Raw genomic sequence first — 25568 nt, forward strand, 5'->3', positions numbered from 1 at the left:
GTGTGTGCAGGAAAAAAATCTGGAAGATTTCCCTTTCCTTTTGCCAAATGCACTCCCACTTCTCCTTTACCTTTAATTTCATTCCCAAAACCTGAACTGGTATTCTAGAAAAACCAGTCAGACCAACAAGTACAAAAGGGTGCCTCAGTCCGTTTTGGTACAGGGCTCTGCAGTCAAGACAGACAACCCCCAAGGCTTAGTGGCTTGCAACAGCCAAGGCCTTTTCCATTATTGCTCACAGACCAGTCGGCTGCAGGCCAGGTCATCTTCCATCCAGGGCCCAGGAGAAGCAGCCCCCCCAGCTGAGGCACGCTGGTCTTGTGGCAGAATCACATGCTAGGTCTTTTCCCTTTCGGGTCGGCATGTGTCACCTCCACTCACGTTATATTGGTCAGAGTAGACTGAATGGCTAGAGTGAAGTTGAAGGGAGCCCAGGAAAAGAGATATTTAAACATCTACCCAAAGTGTAAGGATTCTGCAGGGAACAACCCAGGAGGAAGGGGCAGCAAATATTTAACGACGCTGTAATCTACCCCAAAAGGGCTGACATTTTCCTGATTTTTTTTTATTCAGTGTAATGAAAACCTTTTTGTTCTCTCCCTTTAGAAACTTCTCCTCTCAGAAGAGCAAAGAGTCGACTATGTCCAGGTAGATGAGCAGAAGACCCAAGCCCTCCAGAGCACAAAGCAGGAGTGGACGGATGAGAGGCAATCTAAAGTGTGAGACATGAGCTTGGGCCATGTATGGGGCAGGGAAGCTCGGGGCTTGCTCTGAGTTTTTTTTGCCAGAATTGCACCGATGGTCAATGCAGGTCAAGATCCAGAGAGAATCTGTAATTTCTGTGGGCTTGGCAAGAACCTTGGGGAGAGAGGATGTATTTGTACACGCTGAATGGGGAGGAGAAGGAGGTAGTTTCCCAGCTCCCACCCCCACCCGTCTAGGCAGTGGCCTTCCCCAGCCGTGCTAGCCCAGAGCGTCTGGGATGCTTGGAGTTGGCTCCGCAGACATGAGAGGCAGCGATGGAGGATTCCAGAGCCATGGACTGTAATGTAGAAAACTCCATTCATTCAGGCAGGGTAGGATCAATAAAAACAAGACTTGGGAGCATATTTTCCCCAGAGTTTGGTTGAGAATCTCTCCAGCGGAGCATTTGGAGTGCAGATCAGAGCCAGTGTTGCCACCAGACAGAATCATTTGACTCTCATGCTTGAAAATTCTGACCTCTCTTCTGTGCTTCCTGGGTCACAAACTATACTGGCAGAGAGGCTCCTGGAGACCATTTTGCCCCAGCCCCTGAAGACCTGGTTGAGGGGATCAAACCCAGAGATGGTGGCAGAATCTGCATTCCTTACTCAAAGAGTCCAACAGACAAATCATTTCTATCCCCAGAGAAAGACAATTGAAGTGAGACAGGCAGTCAGTCCCGGGCTCTGTGACAAGCACATCAGATGACGCTGGAACTTTGTTGCCGCTGGCCTTTCTTGGCATGTTTTCACATGCATCATCTCATCTCTTTCCTAAAAAACCTCAGAAGCTAGGCTTGGCAGAGATTGTTGCCCCACTTGGAAGGAAAGAAAACCAAGAACCAGAAGAAGGAACACTGCCTAAGGTCCCTCACAGAGCCAAGACCCAGAGTGAGGCCTAGAATAGAGTTGGCCCAGCTGCCCATTGCAGGCTCATTCCACCATCTTACGCTGCCTCAGAGGATTTTGATGAAATCTATTAGTTTGGTCACCCTTGGAGACATGAGGAACCCGTGCAGACACGAGATGAGTCATCATCTCCTCTCCCTTTCATAGGATTTTGAGCAGGTGCTTTCTTGCTTGAAAGGTATGCATGTGAAGCCAGGTTTTCTTTGTGTGGTGTTCAAATGGGAAACTCTCACACAATCAGTAGTTACCATTAGAAATACCTCTTGACGATCACTGTGAAATCCGTTCTTGGATTGCGTGGTGCCCTTGCAGTGTGTTTCCTGTGAGCTGGCTAATGCTAATGGAAGAATTTTTTGTCACCTCGGGAAGGCACAAATCATCCCTGGCTGTCCTATGCTGGACCCAAGCTTTTGAGTGATAGATAGTTATGACCAGAAAACAAACACAACACGACAAAACAAAAAACAATGAGTTCCATCCTCAAATTTCCCGATGAATTTTTCCCTTCTGTTTTAGCGATGACTAAATCCTGAGAGCAAACAGTCCCACTCTGTCGTGAAGGCATCGTGTCACCCCTTCTTTGATGGGGCACTGGGGCCCAGGGGACCCAGACAAAAGTCTCAGTCGGGCACAGGGTTTTATTTAATGGCCCTTCTTGATTCTTCTGAGCACCTGCAGCCAGAAGACAAATTGAACAACTGGGAAGTAAGCGGATACTGGTCCACCATTCTGCCTGGCTTTGTGTCTTGTAGGGGGATGGATTGTCTAGGCAGGCAAGTTGATGACAGGGCCAGTCGGGGCAGTTGTAGGCTTTGCTGTAGGGTTTTCGGGTTTCAAACTGCCCCAAAGGTAAGTGTCAGTCCTGGCTTTTCAGACCATTAAAGAAGTACTTCTGACGTTCAAAGCAACAGGACCTGGTGACCTCATTTTCTTCCCAGAGGAAAGTGGGGGGAAATTGTTGAATGCTTTAAATGATATAAGAGTCCTTCATGAGCCGGGATGGAGAAATGAGAGGTCCCTGCAGCCCACACCATGTCACAACACTCAGGTCGGAGCCTGTAAGGATCTGCCTTCTTCCCTGTGTGACTTGGGAAGAGTCATTAGAGCCTCAGGCAAGAGGGCTGTCTGACAGGGCTGTCAGTTCTAGATGGTACCTGCCTTTCCGGGGGCGGGGGGGGCACCTGTATTTAGATTCTCGATTACCTGACAGAGGCTGGTGCAGAAAAGTTATATGCCCAAGTGCCAAGAACCACCCCAGACTGAAGACAGATCAGAAAAGAAAATACAGCTGAAATTGTGTCAGTAGTGAAATGGCATCCAATTGACCACACCCAAAACCTCTTTCTACAGAATATTTCCTGGAAGTAGTGACCACACGAAGCAATACACACTCGAGTAGTGTGACCTGTTTGGGAGCAATTAATTAGGGATTTAAAAAAAAAAAAAGATGCCTTTCACGCTCCTTTCCAGGGTGTGTGTGATTATGTCCCGCTTTGATAAGGCTGCTAATGGATGGTTACCCAAAAGCATAAGGACTCAGGGATACAAAGTACAGGTAACTTTGAGCTGACAGCAGTGCATACTCCTGAGAGAGTCACCGTAGGTCAGAATGATGCCGGCCAAATCCTGCTTTCCTGTGGAGGTAATGCATGTGTAACAGGGCTACAAATGTGACCAGGGCTGAGGTTTGGGGTTTTTTGAAAAATGGAAATGATCCCAGATAGCATTCCGAGTCAAGTACACACGGCATGTGCGTACGCTGCACCGGGTGCCCTTTCCCAAAAGCCAGCAGGACAGCGCAGACATCAATCCCACAGTTTTCCGTAGTTCCTTTTTGCTTTATTCCATCTCATTTCGTTAGGAAATTCCTCCAAATCGGGTTGTGCAGTGCAGAAGGGTTTCAAGCCTGCGAGTCCCTAAGGCCACAAGCCCAGGAACTTTGGGAGTTAAGCTTTCCTTGTGGAGGGAAGAGCTCAAAGGCACAGAATCATCCTGTGGAAGTCCATGTCCAGGCCTCTTCCCTAGAGCAAGGATACGCTGAACTGTGACCTTTAGATCTGAGTCAGACTGAAGGCTCCCCTCAGGCCTGACTTTCTCCTCTCGATGCCTTCTCGGTCCTTGTTAATACCATCCTTGTACCCATAATCATTCTGATGTTAAAAAATTCATTATGTTCTTACTGTTTCATTTCTGGCATTAATAAAAGTCTTATAAGGGGGAATCATACTCAAGTTCTCTTATTTGTTTAAAGTGATGACATTTGATATAAGTGCAGAACACACTTGGAAAGTTGAGTATGTGAACATAGACCCCACTGCCATTTGCAAGCACAGCAAACTTAACCGAACTCACAGGGAATCACCTACATCCATGTTATTTTGCTATGAACAGTTGAGCACTGCTTCTGCTCCGCCGAACCACATCTTGACACCTCTTTTCTTCATCAGAAACTAACTTCCGTAATTGGCAAAGTCCGTGACCCTCCCTGATAACACATATAACAAGATCTTCCTCATTACTGACCTTAAAAAGCAACAGCCCCAGCCTGCCTCTCCCTAACAGAAGTGTCCTGGGCCACCACCCTCTCTCCATGGCTGAGCCTCCCAGCTGCTCTGGATACTGGGTCAGTGGCATCTCTATGCCATGAAGCAAGACAGGGACAACCGGAGTGGTGGGGGCTGAGGTTTGGGGCAACAGGCCAAAGGCAGAGAGAGAAGAAGCCACATGAAATTACTTGCCCCTGAGAAGTATGAGGCTGACCTCATGAGTGCTTTTTCCCAGCACACCCCGGCCCAAGCCCCTGACCCAGAGAAGAACAGGTTGGCCCACAGGGCTGGTGCTCTCTTGGGATATGCACCCTAGGAACCCAGCCATCATGCTATGAGGAAGCATGCACCACATGGAAAGGAACCGAGGCCATTGGCCCATAGACTGTGGGACTGAGGCCTCTTGAAAGCAGATTCTTGGAGCCCGACACTGAGCCACCCCCGGCGCCTGACCCCCGGGGACTGCCCAAGCGGGAGGTGTGTGTGCCAACTAAGTGGCTGGTTTAAGTCACTAAGTTTGGGTGTGGTTGTTATGTAACGGTAGTTACTAGACCACCAACCCAAGATAGGGGAGACAGGAATTGAAAACACTAAATTTGTACATTCTGCTGTATTAGAAGGTAGTGAATGTCATGGAAAATAAAAAGCAGTGGGAAAGGAATTGCCTGTGTGTGGGTCTGTGGGGGGCCAGCTGCTTGAGTAAGTAGGGTGAGAACATGAGCTTTGGGAAGACTTGAAGGAGATGAGGGAGTAAGCCAGGAGCTGCATGTGACAGAGCATTCATGGCAGGGAGAACAGACCATAGGGCCCTAATTCAGAAAACCTAGAATGTTGAAGACACGGCCAAGAAGCTTTGTTGGTCAATGTTAAGACCTTTGCTTATGTTCTGGGTGAGAATGGAGCCAGTGAAGGGAATGGAGCGGTGGAGACACGTGATCTGACTCAGCATTTTGAAAGCAAGCATCACTGTAGCTTCTCTGTTGAGAATAGAGTATAAGAGGTTAACACTAGAGTCAGGGAGAGCAGGTGGCAGATTACTGCACTCACACCCGCCAGAACACAGTTGCCTGGACCCCCATGGGTGTATCAATAGAAGGGGTGAGATGTCCTATTCTAAAGAGTTTGAATAGAAACAACGTGCTGAAGAATTGGACAGGTGCCAGGAGATGAAGAGGAGTCAAGAATGATTCTGGGGGTTTTCCCTAAGCAACTTGAACAATGAGGTCAACATGCCAAACGAAAGTTAGAAAGACTGGGTGAAAAAGTCTTCTAGGGATCAGAAGCCAGAGACCCAAAGCTTTTCAGAACCACCAAGAGCTACCCTGGAAAAGGGGAAAGACTTGGGGTACCTAATGGCTCAGTCGGTAAAGCCTCTGCCTTGGTCTCAGGTCATGATCCTGGGGTCCTGAGATCAACCCCACATTGGGCTCCCTGCTCAGCGGGGAGTCTCCTCCCTCTTCCTCTGCCTCTGTGATCTCTCTCTCTCTAAAATAAATAAAATCTTAGAAAAGAAAATGAGAAAGACTTTCTAAAAGCTCAAATCCATTTTTGGATGCGTGGGAGAGTTGCTGCTAAGTAGATAGGATTGGACTTGGGAAGGTTAAGCTAAGTAGAGATGTCTACCTGGCAGGTGGATATAGGAGTCTGGAGTGTGGGGAATGTCTGGGGTGGAGATACCAATCTGTGAGCCAGGACACGGCCCTGAAAGCCCCGAGCCTGCTCGAGCTCACCAAGGGCGGCCGAGAGCGGCGGCCCACGCACCGAGCCCTGGGGCCCTGGGACACTCGGAGGTGGCAGAGAAGAGAGGGAGCCGGCAGCGGAGACTGAGGAGGGGCGGCCAGGGGTCTGGGAGGGAACCCCAAGAGTGCAGGTGCAGCGTGACCTCCTGGTACGGGAATGAGCCGTGCACACGCGCGCGCACACACCCGGGGAGGGGTGGTCAGGGAGGAGGGAGTGATGCGCTCCGCCGGGGGCTGCTGACGGTCAACGGTCAAGGGAGGGCAGGTCCCAGCAGGCTCGCCGTGCTTGGCAACGAGCTCCTGGAGACCCGCACGAGAGGGGTTCGGGGTGGGTGCGGGTGGCGGGGGTTCAGAGGGGATGGGGAACTCGGGGACAGCCAGTCCGGGCCGCTCTCGGGAGGGGCTTCCCTCTGGCGCCGGAGAGGAGGGAGTGAAGTTCTGCAGCGGGAGGGGTTCAGGGTGGAGGAGAGGCTGCCCCCCCGCCCCCCCCCCGCGTTCCCAGGGGAGGGTTTGCGGCTCCTCCCCGCACGTGCCCGGGGCTGGGGGGGCGGCCAGAGAGGAAGGGGGGCGCTGAGGCGCGAGGGAGGGAAGAGCTCAAGCTGAGGAGGGGGGCTTTGCCTGGAGGGCCCAGCTCCGGGGGGGACCCTCCTCCCCCAGGTTCTCAGCGCCCTGGAGCGAGATGCCTCTTGTCGGAAGCATAAGTTGCGACAGAAACTGGAACAGATCATCAGCCTCGTGTCCAGCAACCCCTAAGGGTGGCGGAACCGGTGAGGAGGGGGTGGGGAGCGTCTCAGTCCTGAGCTGTCCTCTGGGCTGAGCCCCGGATCCGGGGGGCAGGGGAGCGGGGGCCGGGGGGGGTCACCGGGCCGATATGCCCCCGGCACACCTGGGCCCCTTCATTAGTGCCTTCCTCTGGGCCCCGCGTTGGGCCAGAGGTGACAGGACCAAGCCCCTGGCCCCGGCAGCAGCAATACCCCTGCCCTCCTGCTCTCCCTCCTGCCCCCCCTGCCCCCCTGCCCCCCGCCCCCCTGCCTCCTGCCCTCCCCCGGCCTCCCTGCTCTCCTGCCCTCCCTCCTGCCCCCCCTGCCCCCCTGCCCCCTGCCCTCCTGCCCCTTGCCCTCCCCCCACCCCCCTGCTCTCCTGCCCTCCCAGTGGATACAAGCACAACTAATTGTTTGCATGTTGATCTTATATCGTGAACTTTGCTGAATTTTTATTCCCTTTAACAGTTTTTTGTGGATACCTTAGGATTCCCTGTATATAAGATCATGCCATCTGCAAATAGAGATAGTTTCACCTCTTTCCAATATAAAGGTCTTATATTTCTTTTTGCTGCCTAATTGGATGTCTTTTTATTTTATTTTATTTTATTTATTTATTTTTGGCCTCATTGCTGTGGCTAGAACTTCCGGTACAATGTTGAGTAGAAATGGTCAAAGTGGGCATCCTTATCTTATTCCTCATCTTAGGGAGAAAATCATTGCGTGCAATGTTAGTCATGGGTTTCAAATGCCCTTTATTGTGTTGAGAAAGTTCCCTTCTATTCCCAGATTTCCGAGTGTTCTCTCCTGAAAGAGGTGTTGGATTTTGTCAAATGCTTTTTCCATCAAGAATTTTTGGATCCACATTCATAAGGGATATTGGTCTGGTTTTCCTGTGATGTCTTTGTCTTGCTCTGGTATCAAGGTGATGCTCATGGAATGAAGGTAAGGAAAGCCTCATAGAACGGATTAGGAAGTATTTCCTCTTCTTCTATTATCTGAATGAGTTTAGGAAGGATTGGTGTCGGTTCTTCCTTAAATGAAGCCATCCGGTCCAGGACTTTTCTTCTGGGAGGCTTTTGATTACTGATTTCCTTGGTCCATTAGCAAAATGCCACAGACGGGTGGCTTATAAACAACAGAAATTTGTTTCTCATTTGTTCTGGAGGCTAGAAATCTGAGATCACAGTGCCAGCATGGTCAGGTGAGAGCTCTGTTCCTGACTGCAGACTTCTCCTGGCACCCTCACGTGATGGAAGGGGCAAGCAAGCTCACTGGGGCCTCTTTTATAAAGGCACTAGCCCCATTCATGGATCCCATCCCAACCACTTCCCAAATGCTCTACCTCCTAATACCATCCTTTGGCGGGGGGGAGGGGGGGTCAGGATTTCAGTATATGAATTTTAGGGGGAACACAAACATTCAGATCACAGCAATGATTCAATCTCTTTACTCATGATAGGTCTGTTGAGATTCTCTATTCCTTCTTGAATCAGTTTTGGTAGTCTGTGTTTCTAGGGATTTGTCCATTTCATCCAAGTTACCTAATTTGTTGGCATACAATTATTCGTAGTATTCTCTCAGGATCCTTTTTTAACGGGCGAATTCAAGCTAATTTTACTAATAATCACATTGGTCATAGCTTACCAATAAACCTATCTTAAGGATGACAATTTAATACCATCCCAGATGTAAAGAAAAATGCATATTCTCAAAGGAAAGAAAAGGCTTGAGAGAGGGATGAAGATATCAATAATAAAAGATGTGCATTTTGTAGGGGCAATAATAAATATTCTCACAGCTTTTCTTTTTTTAATTTTTTTTAAGATTTTATTTATTTACTTGACAGAGAGAGACAGCGAGAGCAGGAACCCAAGCAGGGGGAGTGGGAGAGGGGAGAAGCAGGCTTCCCGCGGAGCAGAGAGGCTGATGTGGGGCTCGATCCCAGGACCCTGGTGTCATGACCTGAGCCGAAGGCAGACGCTTAACGACTGAGCCACCCAGGTGCCCCTTAATTTAATTTTTTTAGTAATCTCCACACCCAATGTGGGGCTCAAACTCATGACTCCAAGATCAACAGTCACATGCTCTTCTGAATGAGCCAGCCAGGCACCCCTCTCACAGCTTTTCTTTATCAAGTGCAACAGGGTTGGAGTCTACAGTGGTGTCTTCTCAATTCTCCAACATCTGCATCACACTCAGGTGGCCCCACATAGCCCAGAGTGAGCCCCTAACAGATGCGCGTGGACTTCCATCTCCCGTCATTAGGTTCCAATGTCCTAGGAACCATGTCTCAAATTAAGTTTTGTCACCATGAAATATCTGATTAAAAAACCAGTAATGGGATAAAGCTGAAATATAAGCATTCCAACTAGATTTCAGGTGAACTGACAACAAATTGGAAAGAGATGCAAAGATATTTCAAGAGTCTTGGAAATTCACAAAGTCATTTAAGAAGAAAATACACTTGGGGCGCCTGGGTGGCTCAGTCGGTGATGCGTCCGCCTTCGGCTCAAGTCATGATCCCAGGGTCCTGGGATCGAGCCCCGCATCGGGCTCCCTGCTCATGCTCTCTCTCTCTCTCTCAAATAAATAAAATCGAAGAAGAAGAAGGAGAAGGAGGAGGAGGAGGAGGAGGAGAAGGAGAAGGAGAAGGAGAAGGAGAAGAAAATACACTTCACTCAATTTCAGAAAAAACTCCCAGACTCCTCCAACTCCTGGTCCATGCATCGATATTCTCCTAAGATTATTTCCTTTGTTGAAAGAGGAACATTGAAGCTTAGGAGGGAACATTTGATAGGGAAAGATTTCAAGCATTTTCCTAGCTTTTCCGTTCCTCTTTTGTATATACTCCAATTAAATGTTAAACGGTAGTTGGTCATCCAGAAGCACAGACTGTCATACTTTTTATGTCCCCCGTAGCACCTTGCTAAATATACATTTGTTGACTGCATCTTTAAAGATTTTATTTATCTCTTTCACAGAGAGAGACACAGTGAGAGTGCATCTTTAAACTCACAAGTAAAAATTTACTGCTGTCAGATGTAAACTCACTGGTAAAATCTGATCTTTCAGTCAAATAGATCATGGAATTATCACTTCATTCCTAAATACCAGGATAATAGATACTAAAGAATTAGGGGCTAATTGTATTTATTTATTTGTTTGTTTGTTTATTTTTTGAGAAAGAGTGGCGGGGGGGGGAGGGGTAGAGGGAGAGAGAGAATCCTAAGTGGGCTCCAGGCTGGGTGTGGAGCTGGATGTGGGGCTCAATTTCATGACCCACGAGATCATGACCTGAGCCAAAACCAAGAGTCAGATGCCCAACGGACTGAGCCAACCAGGTGCCCCAAGATTTTATTTTTAAGTAATCTCTGCACCCAAAGTGGGGCTCGAACCTACAACCCCCAGACCAAGAATTACATGCTCTTCTAACTGAACTGGCCATGTGCCCCAAGAATTAGTTTTATTTTTATTTTTTGAAAGATTTTATTTATTTGAGAGAGAGAATGTGTGTGTGTGTGTGTGTGTGAGAGAGAGAGAGAGAGAGAGAGAGCGCGCACATGACGGGGGAGAGGGTCCGAGGGAGAAGCAGACTCCCTGCTGAGCAGGGAGCCCGATGCGGGACCGGATCCCGGGACTCCAGGAGCCTGACCTGGGCCGAAGGCCGTCGCGTAACCAACTGAGCCAGCCAGGCGCCCCAAGAATTAGTTTTAAAGGAGCATTCTGAAGAGCCTTGACTTGAATTCACAGTAGATTCTGACCTTATCCCACCACACTTATTTTAGCCATTTGGATCTCCTTGCTCTGATACTCAGGGCTGTTTATTACTCGCGAGAACTACAGGACAGTTTGTCTTCTTCTTCAACAAGGACCTCCGATCGATGAAAGAGAAAGAATGAAGAGAAAGAGGAAAAGAAGAAAATGAGAAGAAAGTAAAGGGGGTGGAACCCTGATGTGTATTGACAGACGTAATATTTACCACTTAAAGTACCTGTTATATGAAACAGAGCTCTAGAAAATGCCGAGTAACTTTAAAGAAAAATGCTCAAAAAAGAGAAAAAAAAAAAAAAAGACCCCAATGCTCCGCTACTTACAGCTGTTACATGAAAGAATAATTGAGCCACTACAAAAACACGGGCACTCAAGTGACATGCGCTACGGAACAAACTAACAGTGGCTTCAGAGGAGGAGGTACGAGGAGAATCTTGGGGAGCCCACAGAAACCAGGAGGCAGCCACAGCCCCGTCCCGAAGAGCACTGCTCCTGAAACCTGTCTGATTTCCTCTTCTCTGTCCGTTGTGGTGGAAAAGTACGCCAAGGACGGCCAGCTCTCAGTAGCTGCTCACACGGAGGCCAGAGCTGTGATGTCACTTTACAGACGTGGAGGCGGGGAGGCTCCGACAGGCCCGGTCGGCCGGCGGCCATGAGCCGGCAGCAGGGCCTCAGTCCCGGGGAGGCCGCCCACCGTCTCGGCCCCGAGGCGCAGCCCGCCGCGCCCCCCGCCTCAGCGCCGCGCCGGCGCCGGAACGGGCCGCTCCGTGCGGACTCCCGAGGGCCCGCTGCGGGACCCAGGCCTCAGCCAGCGCAGCCCGCCCGGCCCTGTCACCTTTCTAACATGTCAACGGTCAGCGGGCAGTGGAAGGCCTCCTACGCGTAGGGCAGGCTGGGGCTGCAGGCTCAGGGAGGAGACGGCGGGCCGCCTCCCCGGGACTGTTTCGGGGCCCCTATACAACGGCTGGGCTACCCACCGTGTGATGGGGTGAGAGGCGTGCCCCCACCCCAAGAAGCAACGTGGGCATCCCGGGCCCTAGGACCTCAGGACGTGACCTTATTGGGAGGCATGGGCTTTACGGAGGGGACAGTTAGTCACGAGGTCCCGAGGCTGGGCCCCTGGAATCCAGCGGGCCTGCGTGTCCTTATGTGAAGGGGAGAACTGGGGACAGACACGCACAGAGGGAAGGCCTCGGGCAGACACAGACAGATGACTGCCGTCCACGGGCCGAGGACACGGGCCTGGAACGGCTCCTTCCCTCGCGGAAGGGACCGACCCTGCCCACTCCCGGCTCCTGCCCTTCCGGCCTCCGGAACGGGGGCACGGGGCACTTCGGGTGGTTGAGCCGCCCGGCCTGTGGTACCGTGCCACAGCAGCCCCAGCCGAGAGGCCCCAGGAGCGCCAAGTCGACCCCTGACACACGGTCCCGTACCGGTGCGCTCTTTCCTCAGCCGACTCCGAAGTTACATGCGTGCTCTGCAGCCCAAAGGAACACACGCAAATTACAGCCATTTAGGAACGACATCAATACAAAAGGAAACCTTAATCGCCGGCAATCCCACCACCCACATCCATCCAAACGGTAGCAGGGTGCGCACAGGCTGCTTTTACTTTTTTATTGTGGTCACACCTCATACATCGTTGTCTGCTGGCTTTTTTCACATCAACATGCGACAGAGCGAGCTCCTCTCCGACGCCACAGCCACCATGTGCACCTGGCTGCCTCTCCCAGCCAAGCACGCTGAGGAGGCTTCCTGCACACGCCTGCTCCGCCCTGCCACACCGGCCCCCATGCGGGGGTGCAGCTCAGGCCCGTCCCCCCTGCACCTTGCCGGCAGGGCGCCAGTCTCCATCTGTTCCTTGTTTCACATCACTTTTCGTCTAGCTGGAGTCTGCGTTTTAGTCACTAGCGAGGGAGAAATGCTTTCTTATTGTGCTTGTTTTGTTGGTCACCTGGATTCCTCTTAAGCGTTGGCCAGCGGGCAACAGAGGGCACGCATTGTTGTATGAGCAACAAGAAATACTGTTGTAATTTGCAGTGACGTGGATGGACCTAGAGGGTGTTACGCTACCCGAAATACGTCAGTCAGAGAAAGACAAGTATCATATGATCTCACTGATAGGCGGAATTTGAGAAACAAGACAAGAGGACCATAGGGGAAGGGAGGGAAAAATGAAACAAGACGAAACCAGAGAGGGAGACAAACCGTTAAGAGACTCTCAACCTCAGGAAACAAACTGAGGGTTGCTGGAGGGGTGGGGGGGTGGGGGCTGGGCGGGCTGGGCGGGCCGGGGGGATAGGGCATTGGGGAGGGTATGTGCTATGGTGAGCGCTGTGAATTGTGTAAGACTGATGAATCACAGAACCGTGCCCCTGAAACAAGTAAGACATTATACGTTAATGAAAAAAGAAAAAGTTTTAAGGGGCGCCTGGGTGGCTCAGTCGCTGAGCGTCTGCCTTCGGCTCAGGTCGTGGTCCCGGGGTCCTGGGATCGAGCCCCGCATCGGGCTCCCTGCCCCGCGGGGGAGCCTGCTTCTCCCTCTCCCACTCCCCCTGCTGGTGTTCCCTCTCTTGCTGTGTCTCTCTCTGTCAAATGAATGAATGAAATCTTAAAAAAAAAAAAATTTTTAAAAGAACTATTGGTGTACAAGCAACAAGAAATACTGTTGTATGAGCAACAAGAAACGTCGTATGAGCAACAAGAAATGACATAGGTTTCAGCGGGATGCGCTTCCAGCTCTCTGTCTCTGCCTCCCAAACCCGGGCTTGTGAAGGTCAAGGGGCCACTGCTCATTGGGTAGGCAGGCTGCTTCCCTCACAGAAGGGATCCAACCACTTGTTCTGGAAGCCCGATCTAGGTAAAGCCAGAAGGGGAGAAAAGCAGAATCCCTCCCTTCTAAGTGAATGGCCTGGTTTGAAGTCCTGGGTGTCCAGTGTACAGCTGGTCCCACAGGGTGCTCTGAGGAGGTAGGGAGCAAGGGCACCCCAGGAAGGGAAGCTTCGAAAGGGCAGCGGTTCCCAGCCAATGCCTGGTCCTGCACCCAGACCCTGACTCAGCTGGCCCGGGGCCCAGGCACGAACATCAGTAAAAGCCAGAACCTGAGGAAAGCACCCCAGGAAGGGAACGGCTGCCTCTCTCACCACTCCTGGGGCTCATCTTCTCCCTCCCAACATCCTTTCCGAAGAGGAAGCCAGTCAGAGGAGGGCTCCCCCGGGCCTTTGTCCACTCTCCTAGTAAAGCACGAAGCCCATGCCTACGCAGCTGGTGGCTGTCACCCAGGGCACCGGTCGGTCCAACGGTTCTGTCCCACCGCAGCCCGCAGCCTTCCTTCTCCTCCTCCTGCCCGTGGCTGCTGGCCCTGGCGGCGGTGGCCAGCTGGAGTCGGGATGGCCCCAGGAGCAGCAGTCCCCACGCCTGCGAGGGCCCGCCCCGCACCAAACCAGCTTTCCTTCCCACAGAGCGCCCAGTGTCTCCACAGCCCAGTGGCCACCATCACCCCAGGAAACAAGCCCCTCCGACGGAGCCGCCGGGCCTGGAGACACCGGTCCTCACCCGCATCTCTCCTAGTCTGTGCGCTCCGGAAGATAGCCCCGTGCTGGGCTGAATGGTGGCCCAGAGGATAGAGGCACGTCCTAATGCCCAGAATTTGTGGCTATGACCTGGGTTGGAGGGGCACCCGAGTGGCTCATCAGTTGGTTAAGCAACTGCCTTCGGCTCAGGTCATGATCCCAGGGTCATAGGATCGAGCCCCGCATCGGGCTCCCTGCGGGCTCCCTGCTTCTCCGCCTGCTTGTGCGCTCTCTCTCTCTCTCTCTCTCTCTCTCTCTCTGCCAAGTAAATAAGGAAAAAAAAATGACCTGAGTTGGAAAAAGAGTCTTTGTGGATGTAAGGAAGATAAAGCTCTCAGAATGAGCTCATCCGGGACGATGTAGGTGGGCCCTAAATCCAGGGCCTGGTGTTCTTATAAGAGACAAGAAGAGAAGACTCGGTCAGGAAGAAGAAGAGGCCATGTAACCACGGAGGCAGAGAGTGGGGTGGCAGAGAATGGAGCCAAGAACACCAAGGGCCACCCCCAGAGGCTGGGAGAAAGGCCCGGAACTGATTTTCCCTCAGTGCCTCCAGAAGAAACCAACCCTGCCGCCCTGATTTCAGAACCATGAGAGAATGAATTCCCGTCGTTTTACGCCCCCAAGTCAGTCATTTGTTACAGTGGCCATGGGAAATTCGTACATCCCCCCAAAACTAAAGGTGCTCTTTAGTTTTGCAGAAAAACTACAGGATCAGGATTGGGACGCAGCACCCGGAAGTGGGGAGCCTGTTTGTGCCTTTAACATCTTCCCAAAGGACGATCGTCTGTGATTAGACATCTGGGCTCCAGGAAATGGAGAAGGGGCTCCCGCTCCTATACACACCAGGCAAGCCCCCGGCCCAGGCTCGTCTTCGCAGCAGGCTGCCAGCCGGGCTGTCTTCAGCGACACCCCATTCCCAACCAGGGGAAGGTGGGGGAGGGCCAGGCGAGGCTGGGGCATTCTTCCTCCACTTCCAACATCCCTTCCTGACAACCACAGGCTTAATGCCCTTGGCTTTGACATCAAGGAAACGTCCAGAATCTTGCAAAACAACAGTAAGGAGCCCTCTAGTGTTCATAACCTTCCAATCATCACCAAGTGGCTTCCCTTCAAAAGGCCGGAGCATACGGGGCTGGTGCGGGGAACAGCATCACAAGCTTCTGGGATGTGATGGAAACACGGCCACCACCGCTCACGCTGGGCAGCAACGCGCTCAGGGAGGACAGCAGCACGCTGTGGTGTTGGGAGAAGGAAAGGGAAAGCGTACGTGGGGGAAGCATCTCCCCGTCAAGCCACGAGCCGGTCACAACCACGGTAAACCCAAAGCAGTGAAGGAAAGGTGGAGAAGCGTGGCCGTGCCTAGATGACCAACTTCAAGTCCAAGTCAGAGTGAAAGAAGATACTTGCAATTTCTATCGTACACAAGAGCCGATCCCACCAATGACCGAAGAGCTCAAACACACTGAGGAACAAAAGACTAACAGCCCAACAGAAAAACGGGCAGAAAATACAAACAAGCCATTAAGCAGAATTGGAAAAGGCCCTTCGGGCTCACTCGGAATAGAGAAACACATGCCTGACAGAGGGCAAAGCCCACAGGCTGGACACCCGTCCTGTGGGCAAGGCTCCGAGGAAGCAGGGACAACGCACTGGCCCATCTAACCCGTCTGCAGCTGCTCAGTGGTGCGGCTTCTAAGAATCCGACCCAGAGATACCCACAAAGTGATGCACAGGGACGTTCGCTGCGGCATCCTTTGCGACGATACAGGAGTGGCAACAACCCAAATGTTCCTCACGAGTGGACAGCCAACATCTACTGGCAGCGCAGCCTCCACACGGAATACCACATGGCCCACAAGGGCCCTGGCGCCACGGCGCATGGGAGCTCGCATGCGAGCAAAGGCTTCTGCCTGTGTTGGCTCGAGAAGTTCTGGGAGAGCCCTGGCCTCGATTCTTGACTTTGCCCGTGGAGGTGGAAAGCAAGGGAGCCCCCAGAGGCAAGTGGTTGAAGCAGACGGCACAAAGAAGAAGGGCAGAGCATCAGGCCTAGCGGGTTCCTTGTACCCTAACAGAGGCAAACCAGCAGATGGGGGAGCTGAAGCATAAGGTCCTAGAGCTAGCTCGTGGGGCTCACAGAAGTGGCCCGTTCTGTCACCCAGCCCGTAAGTCGGGAGCGGGCAGGCGGGAAAGCACAGAGCGCGCCGTCCTGTGCTGGTCCCTCCCCCGCAGGCAGCCCCTACTCGATGCACTCCATGACATGTATCTGCAGGGTGTCCATATCAGGAGCCTGATACTGGCACTTGGGGCAACAGAAGTCAGGCGGCTCCTCGGGGGGGCTTCTCCTCTGGCTGGGCAGGGCCAGGTGAAAGGAGGGGTGAGCTGGAGAAAGAGGGGAGGCAGCAGAAAGTACTGAGACTTGATAGGACTGTGCCGCCCGACCACTGGGGTCACCAGCACTAGCTCCTCCCCTCTGCCCCCCTCCCCCCCCCCAGAGGGGGTACTACACTTGGGAGAGCAGCTCTGGTGAGTTGAGATGGCACTTTCTCTAACACCCTGCCCTCTGCAGCCCTCCTCCTACAGCTCACTCACCTGGGGTGGGGGGTAAGGGGGCCTGGGAGACCTCCACGTGCCGCTTCCTCAGATCTTCAATCCTTGGAAAAGAGAAACCATCCAATCAGCCAGTGCACATGGAGCCAGTGGAAGGACAGGGCAGGGGGAGGGGAGAGGGAGGGCCAGCTCGTAGCCCAACAGAGCAGTGCGGCCACTACCAGAGACCCGCGGCACCCGGCCCCACTCCTCATGGGGATGGACTCCGAGGCCCACCTGGCCGACTCCTGACAGCTGGCCTTCAGCCTGCTGTATTCCCTCTGCAGCTGCTCCAGCTGCTCCTGCAGGAACTCCTTCTTCTCCGCCAGTTGTTCCCGGGCCTGCCTCTCGGCCTGGAAGTCGGCCTTGTAGATATCCGCCTGGCAAACAAAGCCAAGACAGGGGCACGCCCACCAACTGTTGGCCATTCATTGGACACTCCATGCCGGGGGACGAGGGAGAGCCCTGCCCTCCCAGAGCCCGTGGCACAGAGAAGGCCAGCCCCAAGTGCACTGAGAGGTCAGGGAACAGCACAGGGGGCTCCAAGAGCTTCCGAGAAGCCACCGCAAACTGACGCCAGAGACGCACCAGGTCCCGGGGCCAGCAGGCGACAGAGGAGCGCCCTCACCTGAGCCTTCAGCACCGGGACAGTCTCCATCACAATCTTGTGCTGCTCGGCCTCTTCCTTCAGCTTGTCAATCACTTCCTGTTTGGCCACCAGGGCCTCCTCGGCCTGCTGGAGCTGCTGCCTGAGATCCTCCAGCTGCATTCCCTAGAAATGGGCAAGGGGGTACTGAGGGAGCTCAAGCTGGCCCAGGGTGAGCTGCTACTCCAGGTGAGAAGAACCAAAAGCAATGAAAGACGCGCCCTGGCTGGCCAGTGCCGGAGTAACGCCAACCACAGGCTGTCAGCGTGGGCAGGACACAGGAAAGCCAGAGGGTGGAGGGGACCTCTGGGGTCATGGGGCACAACTTCCCACCCAGGCCGACACTCCTTTCCCAGATTCCCCAGCCAGACAGCCTGCCTCCAACGCTTCAAGGAACAGGGCCGTACTTCCTTCTGAGGCCATCCCCTCCATGCTGAGCTGCTCCCGCACTAACACCCCACCCTTCCAAGTCTCCTCTGGGCACGCTCGTGTTTGACAGCATCCTTCTTAAAATGTGATCACTAGAAACTGCACCCAGTACAGGTCTGATGAGAACCAAAAGAGGGCTCGCAGCCACCTTGAACAGGGCGAGAGAAGCGTTCTGGGCCTTACCTTGGCTCTGAGAAACCAGAGCCAGGAGCCAGGCTGGCAGGAGGGACTGGTCGTGGAGACAAGCATGTTCCCGGCCCACAGAGGGAGCATCCAGAGGCCCAGCCTAGTCGATTGCAGCCCACAAGCAGCACAGCCCAAGGATCCCGGTCTCCCCACATCCCGCCCTCAGCTGTCACATTGCGACCCTGGCAAAGCTCTAGGACAAGTCAAGCATCCCTCCCCAAATCCCATTCTGTCAAGTCTTCATGTAAGAACCCGAGCTCCCATAGTGGTAAATTTGGGGAAGCAGGCCCCATGCTCTTCCGTTTCTAGGCTGCAGGGAGAGGAACCCAGGCAAGTCGGTCCTAGACAGTCCCGAGTACATGCCCACCATACTCACTCGGTTTCGCTCACTGCTCACCACGCTGCTCTTGATGTGGTTGTCATACTCTTGGAAGAGCTGGTGATAGGCCACCTGCAGCTGGGCCAGCTTCCGCCTGAGGAAAAGGAGCCTTTGCTGGAGAAACAACCTTGTCCTACTCCGGCCACAGCGTTTCTGCTTTGCAGCCCCACCCTCTTCGTTCTTGTCATATGTCCACAAACCAGAAGGGGGCTTCCAGGGGGCACTTGTGCCTTAAAGGCCATCGGCGCTAAGGCAGGCTTCACTACATGGTTAGCATCCTTTTTCTTAAGACTAACACATTTAAAAATAAGAAGGTTTATAATAGGATGGGACTCTCCTGGGCTCTTCAAAAAAGTCATCTGCCTTCGGCTCAGGTCCTGATCCCAGGGTCCTGGGATTGAGTCCAGCATTGGGCTCCCTGCTCCGCGGGAAGCCTGCTTCTCCCTCTTCCCCTGCTTGTGTTCTCTCTCTCTCGCTCTCTCTCTCTCTCTCTGTTTCAAATAAATAAATAAATAATCTTTTTAAAATAAATAAATAAGTAAATAAATAAACGAAAGGAGGCCTCAAAGGCATGCCAACGAAAGCAACGCAGGGTCTGGGACCGGATGCTGTCAACATGTGGAGAGCACACATTATCGGATCAAAGATGGATCGTCTAGGTGTGGTCATGCTCAGGGACAGTCCGTGGAAGGGCTCCCCGACAGCTAGAAAGTCACTGAGGGCCCTCTGGTCTCTGTCCCTCCTGCGGGCACAAAGCCACTCACTTCTCCTCCGAGGCAGCCTGGCGCTCCATGCGCAGGGCCGCCTCCACGCTCTGGCTCTGCATGCGCAGCTGGTCCACCTGCACGCTGTGCTGCTGCTGCAGCGTCTCCCGCTCGCTCTCCAGCTGCCGGGCCTGCTCGCTAGCAGCTCGGGCCCTGGCACAGGGGAAGGGGGCGGTCACGGTAGGGCCCCCAGCAGGACGGGGACGGGCCTGCCGGGGTGCTCACAGGATCCCCGCCGCACTGAGCAGGAGGAAGGTGGAAGCCGGCGGCGGGGAGGGGGGCTGCTAGGAGCTCCGCGGTCCGCGGGGAGAGCGCGGGCACAGGAGTGGGGCATAGTTCTGAGCGTCCCGCCAACGCAGAGCCCCTTCCGTGTGAGAGAGGAAGAGGCTGTCGGCTGTCAGGGCGGAAGCGCCGTTACCGGACATGGGACGACCACAGAGAGCCAGCTTGGGAGCGGCTCTTTCCCTCCCAGTCCCTGTTCTAGAAGCGGCAGGAAGGCAGCTGACCCATCTCAAGGGCTCAGCTGCAGTCCCAAATGCACACACCTGGAAGAGGAGCCTCCCACCCGCCTGGCTGGGTGACGGCAATGGCTGCCCCGCCCCCCCCATGCCACGAGCCATATAGCCCCACAGCCCCCCCCCGTCTCCGAACTCCGCTCTCCTATCTCCCCACAGCTCCCCAGATCTCCCGGCCCAGGCTCCAGCCGTGTCATCCTGCTGGCCCAAGGCCTTGCATGGTCCCCACCGCAGGGGCGATGGTGGCTGCTTCTGGGGGGCGGGGGCCCCTGGGGATGGTCACTGGTCTCGCTGTTTCTCCGCACCCGTCCGAATACACTGAGCACATCTCCATCTGTGATCTGACGTCGTCATCACCAGATGGGACTGCCGCCTGCCCGGGGCCCTGGAACAAGGGGGAGTGCCACTGCAACAGGACAGGCCCAAGGCTCAGGGGGCCTCCGTGTGTATGACGTGGGAAGCTCTTCCAATGGCCACACTGAATGCCCTGAGGTGCAAGCAAAGCTTCTGTGTCCGAGCTGTCCAGCTCAGCATCTCCATGGCCGGCCCCCAGGGCAAGGGGCACAAAAGGACGCTGCCCACGTAAATGTCCGCGCAGGGTCGGAACCCCCCAAAGTTGCCTCCAGCTGTTTCTTTCATGTACACGGAAAGAGACAGGCAGAAAAGACACCGATTTGTCCTAAAAAGGGTGCACGTGATTTTAGAAAGCTGGAGGCACAGAAGAGTACACGGGGGGAAACAGAAGAGGGCCACGAGCCCGAGGCCGAACGAGATGCCTTTCCTCACACTCTGTTTTCTAGACGGAAGCCCGTCCACACGGTCTCGCGTATCGCTGACGGCGGCGAACCCCGGCCCGCGCCCCTCCTCCCCTCCTGAGGCAGGAAGGCAGCCGGGACACCGCCCAACGCACCCTCAGCACCCACCGCACCGGCAGAGCTGCACCCGCCTCTCTCTCTGCAGGGCAGCAGCCCGGCGGCCTGAGAGCCCAGGAAACATCTGTGCCCTCTGACCCAATCATCCCACTTACGGGAACCCCACTTTCCAGAAAAGAGCCTGACAGTTTGCCTACTGAGGGTGGTCCCTGGGCCCGGACTGTTCGCACAACAGGGTGCTTTATGCAGAGCACCTGCTTCCCGCTGGGAGGCGGGAAACCCTTTCCTGCGATCACCACAGCTGACCTCTCCCAGAGGAACCCGCCAGGGGCTCCTAAGGTGCCTCACTCTCCCCAGGTACCCGAACGGCGGCCCCCGAGGCCTTTCCCTTCCCACTCACCTGCCCTCCAAAGCCTGCCGCTCCTTGGTGGCGGCCTCCAAACGACTCTGGCTCTCTTGGAGCTCCCCCAGCAAGGATGTCACCTGGGCTTTCACAGAGGCCTTGTCCTCAGCCATCTGCTGCATGAAAAAAAGCCACTTCCTGTCAGTAACACTTTCTTGCCGGCTGCCCACCCCTGGCATCCCCAAGCCCCAGGGCAGTGGGCGGGGACTAAGACATGTCACCGGAGGGCTTCTCTCCTGCCCCCAGAACCGCCGCTCACCTCTGGAAGCTTCCCAAGCCCCAGCCAGGCAACGGTCCCGTGACCCCACGTTCCCAAACCCCTCCTCATCCCTGCAGACACAGGGGCACAGAGTTGCCTCGAGTCTCACGAGGCTGACGAGCAGGCCATGAGGACCGAGCCCAGCAGATGCTCAGGGAGGTTAGACCTAAAGATAGTGTCAAAATACATGCTCCCCTCCACAAGCCAAGGCCACCAGGAGAGACGAGACGGACTGCCACTTGCCAGAAGGCCTCTCTACCAGTGACAAAATTCAAGGGTTGTCCGAATCCCCTGATGCCCGGTCTCCCTTCTCCAGCTGTGCAGACCAGGTCCCCTGCGACCTTAGGCCGCTCAAACCCAGAGTCGGTGCATCAGTCCTTCACAGCCGGACCCCCTCCCTCCCCCCCCCCCCCCCCCCCCCCCCCGCCCCAGCAACCGCTACTCCCGTACTCCACGCCCCTGTCCTGGCTTCCTGTGCACACGCACACACCACGCCCGCCACTCCTTCCCTTCTCCTCTGCATCTCCATGCGCGGGGCTGCTCTCCAGGCCTGCCGTACCCCCGCAGGCCGACAGCTCCCAAATTCACAGCTCCACGACAGACTCTTCTCGGGAGCCCCGGCTGAGCTCTCCAGCTACCTGCCCCGGACCCCCACATCACCTATGCCTGGCAGCAGACCCCGTGGGCCAGGGCCCACTCCGGTCAGAAGCCCTCACCAGGGCTGCCATGACTTCCACCTGGGCTCCTCCTCCATTCCTGCACCTGTTCCTACAGGTTTCCTGGGTCTTCTAGAAGGAATCACAAAGTGGGGAGCTTAGGACAACAGTAATGTACTGCCTCCCGGTTCTGGAGGCCAGAAGTCCGAGAGCAAGGTGTGGGCAGGGTCGGTGCCTTCTGAGGAGCCTGGGGGGAAATATGGGCCAGCAGTCCCTGGCGCTCCTCGGCTCATAAACGCATCACCCCAATCTCCGCCTCCATCATCACATGGCCGTCTTCCCTGGATGTCTTGGCGTCTGTTTCTCTTCTGATAAGGACAGCGATCACTGGATTTAGACCCATCCTAATCCAGTATAACCACATCTTAACTTTATTACTTCTGCAAAGACCCTATTTCCAAATAAGATCACGTTCTGAGGTACAGGGTTTAGAATGTGGACGTTTCTTTTGGGGGGACACAATTTAACCTCATAACACCCCCCCTATACTCTACAGTCTACAGGAAACCAGATAATGCCTCACACTAGCACAGCAGCCCCTACGGTCCCTGTGACACTTGGGTCAAAGCCCCAATCCTGCAACACTAGCCCTACTAAGCCCACATAACCAGCCCCTACCATGACTCTCCCCGCCCACTCCTTAGCCACTTCTACACAGCTGGACACCCGTCCTGTCGGCAAGGCTCTGAGGAAGCAGGGACAACGCACTGGCCCATCTAACCCGTCTGCAGCTGCTCAGTGGTGCGGCTTCTAAGAATCCGACCCAGAGATACCCACAAAGTGATGCACAGGGACGTTCGCTGCGGCATCCTTTGCGACGATACAGGAGTGGCAACAACCCACACAAGCAGGGGCAGTGGAGAGGGAGAAGCAGGCTCCCTGCTGAGCGGGGAGCCTGACGGGGGCTCGATCCCAGGACCCCGGGATCACGACCTGAGCCGAAGGCAGACGCTTCGCCGACTGAGCCACCCAGGCGCCCCGCGGCGTAAGTCTTTGCATGAATGGTCATTTCCTTAAGGTCGATTCCAAGAGGTAGAATTACCGAGTTTTTACTTTTCGTGTTCTTCGGCTTCTCAACCTGCAGTACACAATCGCTCTCCAGAAAATACGCCCTCCCTCCAGAATTCTCGTCTCCCCACGTCACCACTACGGTGGCTTGCTGCCAGAATAAAAACTTACTTTGAACGAGGGAAATAAACACAGAAACCGCCCAATAGGAATTTGGTGGCTTACTGGCCTTGTTTCAGATGAGCAAAGTAGCGCGGCAACAACTGGCTAGGTGTTTGCCTGGTGGGGGCGGGGGGGGCGGTGTTGGTTGGCTAGCTCTCTGTAAATGCTTGTGTCTTGGAACCTCGTTAAACTACTAGTAACATGTAGGTTCCATTGGACTTTCTACCCACATGTTCATGGGATATCCGTAAGCAAAAGCAGTTTTAGATCTTCCTTTACAGTCGGCATGCCTTTTACTGGAAAATAAATAAGTATGTGATGGCGTGATTACTCCTCCTCGTGGGGTTGTATTTCCATGCCTCTTTGCATGCCTCGTAATTTTAGATTGGATGCCAGGCGTTGTGTATTTGACCTTTGGTGCGGTGTCTTTTTTTCCTTTTTATTCCGAAACATAAGCTTTGTTCTGGCATGCTGTTATTTGGAAACAGATTGGTTCTTTTGAGTCTTGCTTTTAAGAATTAGTGGGACCGGGGCCGCCTGGGTGGCTCAGCTGGTTACGCGCCCGACTCTTGGTTTCGGCTCAGGTCAGGATCTCAGGGTCCTGGGATTGAGCCCCGCATTGGGCTCCATGATCAGTGGGGAGTCGGCTTGAGGATTCTCTCTCTCTCTGTCTCTCTCTCCGTCTGCCCTACCCCCCTCAAATAAATAAATAAATCTTAAGGGGGGGGGAGAAGAAAAGAATTCGCGGGACCAGAGCAGCTATTGGTGTAGAATCTGTTTTTTTCCACACTACCGAGGCAAGACCTTTCTGAGTACCCTACCTGATGCCTCCCGAATTGTGAGGTTTCCCACTGTGGCTACTAGTCCCTGCCTTGGGTAAGCGCCGGGCATAGTTACCTTTCATCCTTGCGAGTGGTCCTTTCCCCGGCCTCAGCTAGTTTCCTCACACGCTTGTGCTGACCAGGGGTCTGCTGCTTACTCCAGTGGGACCCTCTGCGGATATGCAGCATTCTGTCCCTCTGCGGCCCTCTGGTCTCTGGTCCTCTGCCCTGCCAGCTCCATCTCCTGCACTCTCCCCGTTCTGCCTCCTCAAGTCAGGGCTTCCGCTGGGCTGCATTTGGAGACACTCTCTCCAGACAGTGGGCTGCGGCAATTCAGGGTTCATCTCGTGTCTTTTCCTTCGCCCAGGTCATTGCCCTTGATTACCTGATAGAACTTTTGTGTCCTGTATTTCATGTGTGTTTCTTGGTGGCTGTTTCAAGTTTTTTACTTCCTACGCCTCTGCCTTTGCAGAACTTGAAGAGCTCTGATGTGGGCTGAGAGGGGAGAAATGATGCTCAGCGTGATGGTGGCGGTCATGATGGTGATGACGATGGAGTTAATGAAAATGATGGAGAACCTCACCTGACTAGATGCAGCAGCTGTAGCGCCTACAGCGAGGATCTGTTTCTCTCTTTCCGTCTGTGTCTCTCTGACTTTGTCTCATTCTCTCCCTCCTTTTTTTTTCTTTCATTCCCTTCTTTCCTTTCTTTCTTTCATCATTTTTAGACATTCCTTATCGATGGAGAGATGAAAACTTAGCTCCCGTACTCCACTACTTACTACACTTCTTCTTCACCTTATGCTCTCTTATTACAGAAAACTAAATTTCCGAAAGAATCAAAGTTTAAATGGGGGGAGATGAAAGCATACAATTAAATGGAAAATATGAAACCATGAAAATGGAAGGAGAAAACACTGATGAAGGATTTTAACGTACCATACAAAACCCAGAAGCCATGAATGAGTAAAAATTGTTCAATATCTGATTATAAAGAAATGTTAAATTTATTTATTATGGCAGAAAATATCACTAAAAACATCACAATGAGAACAACTGGGAAAATTATTTGTATGTCAAATAGTTAACAAAGCACGATAAAAAATCCAGAATCCCCCCCCCCAAAAAATCAATCCCTAGTTGTGTAAAAAATGTTGGATTCTATTATGGAATAAAATACCAAAAATAAGATGAAACTACAAATAACCAATTACGAAAGGATTTGTAACCCAAATACTAAACTAAGGCTAATATCACTACAATGCAAATAACTCTTAGAAATCAATACACAAAAGACAACAACCCAGTGGAAAATTGTACAAATGACGGGAAAATGGCATTTATGGAATAAGAATTTTAAACAGTGACTTAGATACATGGTATGACCCTTTTATGTTAATAAAAATATAGAAAAGCAAGTTAACACATCCTAAGGAAAAATCTGGAAGAATACACTGACACTTGGTCATGGTGGCTAGTGCAGGAACTGAGACCACTAGAAATACTTGCCTCTAACTTACACATTGGTGTAAAGGCCGTATGTCTTTTTTTTTTTTTTTTTTTAAGATTGGATGTATTTATCTGACAGACAGAGACACAGCGAGAGAGGGAACACAAGCAGGGGGAGTGGGAGAGGGAGAAGCAGGCTTCCCGCTGAGCAGGGAGCCCGGTGCGGGGCTCGATCCCAGGACCCCGGGATCATGACCTGAGCCGAGGGCAGACGCTTAACGACTGAGCCACCCAGGCGCCCCCGCTGTATGTCTTTTATATTAAGCATAT

General features: G+C 53.4%; 2 protein-coding genes and 1 long non-coding RNA gene across 6 annotated transcripts in view; 2 read left to right on the plus strand and 1 right to left on the minus strand.

Annotated features, from left to right (window-relative positions):
- Positions 1–3864, plus strand: part of GAB3 (GRB2 associated binding protein 3) — a 100083-nt gene extending 96219 nt beyond the window's left edge. For both annotated transcript variants that reach the window (XM_027609687.2, XM_035725351.1), the window contains exon 10: positions 607–3864. In XM_027609687.2, the coding sequence (XP_027465488.1) occupies positions 607–723 (117 nt within the window). In that variant the 3' untranslated portion in view covers positions 724–3864. The remainder of the gene's footprint in view (positions 1–606) is intronic.
- A 2026-nt stretch (positions 3865–5890) lies between these two features.
- On the plus strand, positions 5891–24823 carry LOC118356555. The gene is made up of 3 exons (XR_004819844.1): positions 5891–6704; positions 7488–7643; positions 24263–24823. It is a non-coding gene; the product is annotated as an uncharacterized LOC118356555 (long non-coding RNA).
- LOC118356554 (NF-kappa-B essential modulator-like) lies at positions 12788–21826 on the minus strand. 3 transcript variants are annotated; one of them, XM_035725703.1, is made up of 8 exons: positions 21800–21826; positions 20822–20940; positions 19035–19187; positions 18268–18364; positions 17259–17402; positions 16868–17010; positions 16634–16695; positions 12999–16423 (listed from the first exon to the last, which is right to left on the minus strand). In XM_035725703.1, the coding sequence occupies exons 1-8, from the start codon at positions 21809–21811 to the stop codon at positions 16281–16283; spliced, it is 873 nt and encodes a 290-aa protein (XP_035581596.1). In that variant the 5' UTR covers positions 21812–21826; the 3' UTR covers positions 12999–16280. The 3 variants fall into 3 exon arrangements, with proteins under 3 accessions (XP_035581597.1, XP_035581596.1, XP_035581595.1); XM_035725704.1 differs by lacking the exons at positions 12999–16423; positions 21800–21826 and adding an exon at positions 12788–12847 and having other exon boundaries at positions 20822–20979; XM_035725702.1 differs by lacking the exon at positions 21800–21826 and having other exon boundaries at positions 20822–21018.
- Positions 24824–25568: the final 745 nt, after the last annotated feature.

Source organism: Zalophus californianus, chromosome X, assembly GCF_009762305.2.
Source record: "Zalophus californianus isolate mZalCal1 chromosome X, mZalCal1.pri.v2, whole genome shotgun sequence".
In the NCBI taxonomy this organism is placed as follows: Eukaryota; Metazoa; Chordata; class Mammalia; order Carnivora; family Otariidae; genus Zalophus; species Zalophus californianus.

What these genes read in the sequence shown, in the direction of transcription:
- LOC118356554 (XM_035725702.1), bottom strand. Translation starts at nt 21,003, where the DNA reads ATGCCAGGGGTGGGCAGCCGGCAAGAAAGTGTTACTGACAGGAAGTGG. An exon ending in TCCCGGTGCTGAAGGCTCAG is followed by an intron (nt 17,011 to 17,258) that starts GTGAGGGCGCTC and finishes TTTGTTTGCCAG; the next exon opens with GCGGATATCTACAAGGCCGA. An exon ending in AGCTGTCAGGAGTCGGCCAG is followed by an intron (nt 16,696 to 16,867) that starts GTGGGCCTCGGA and finishes CTCTTTTCCAAG; the next exon opens with GATTGAAGATCTGAGGAAGC.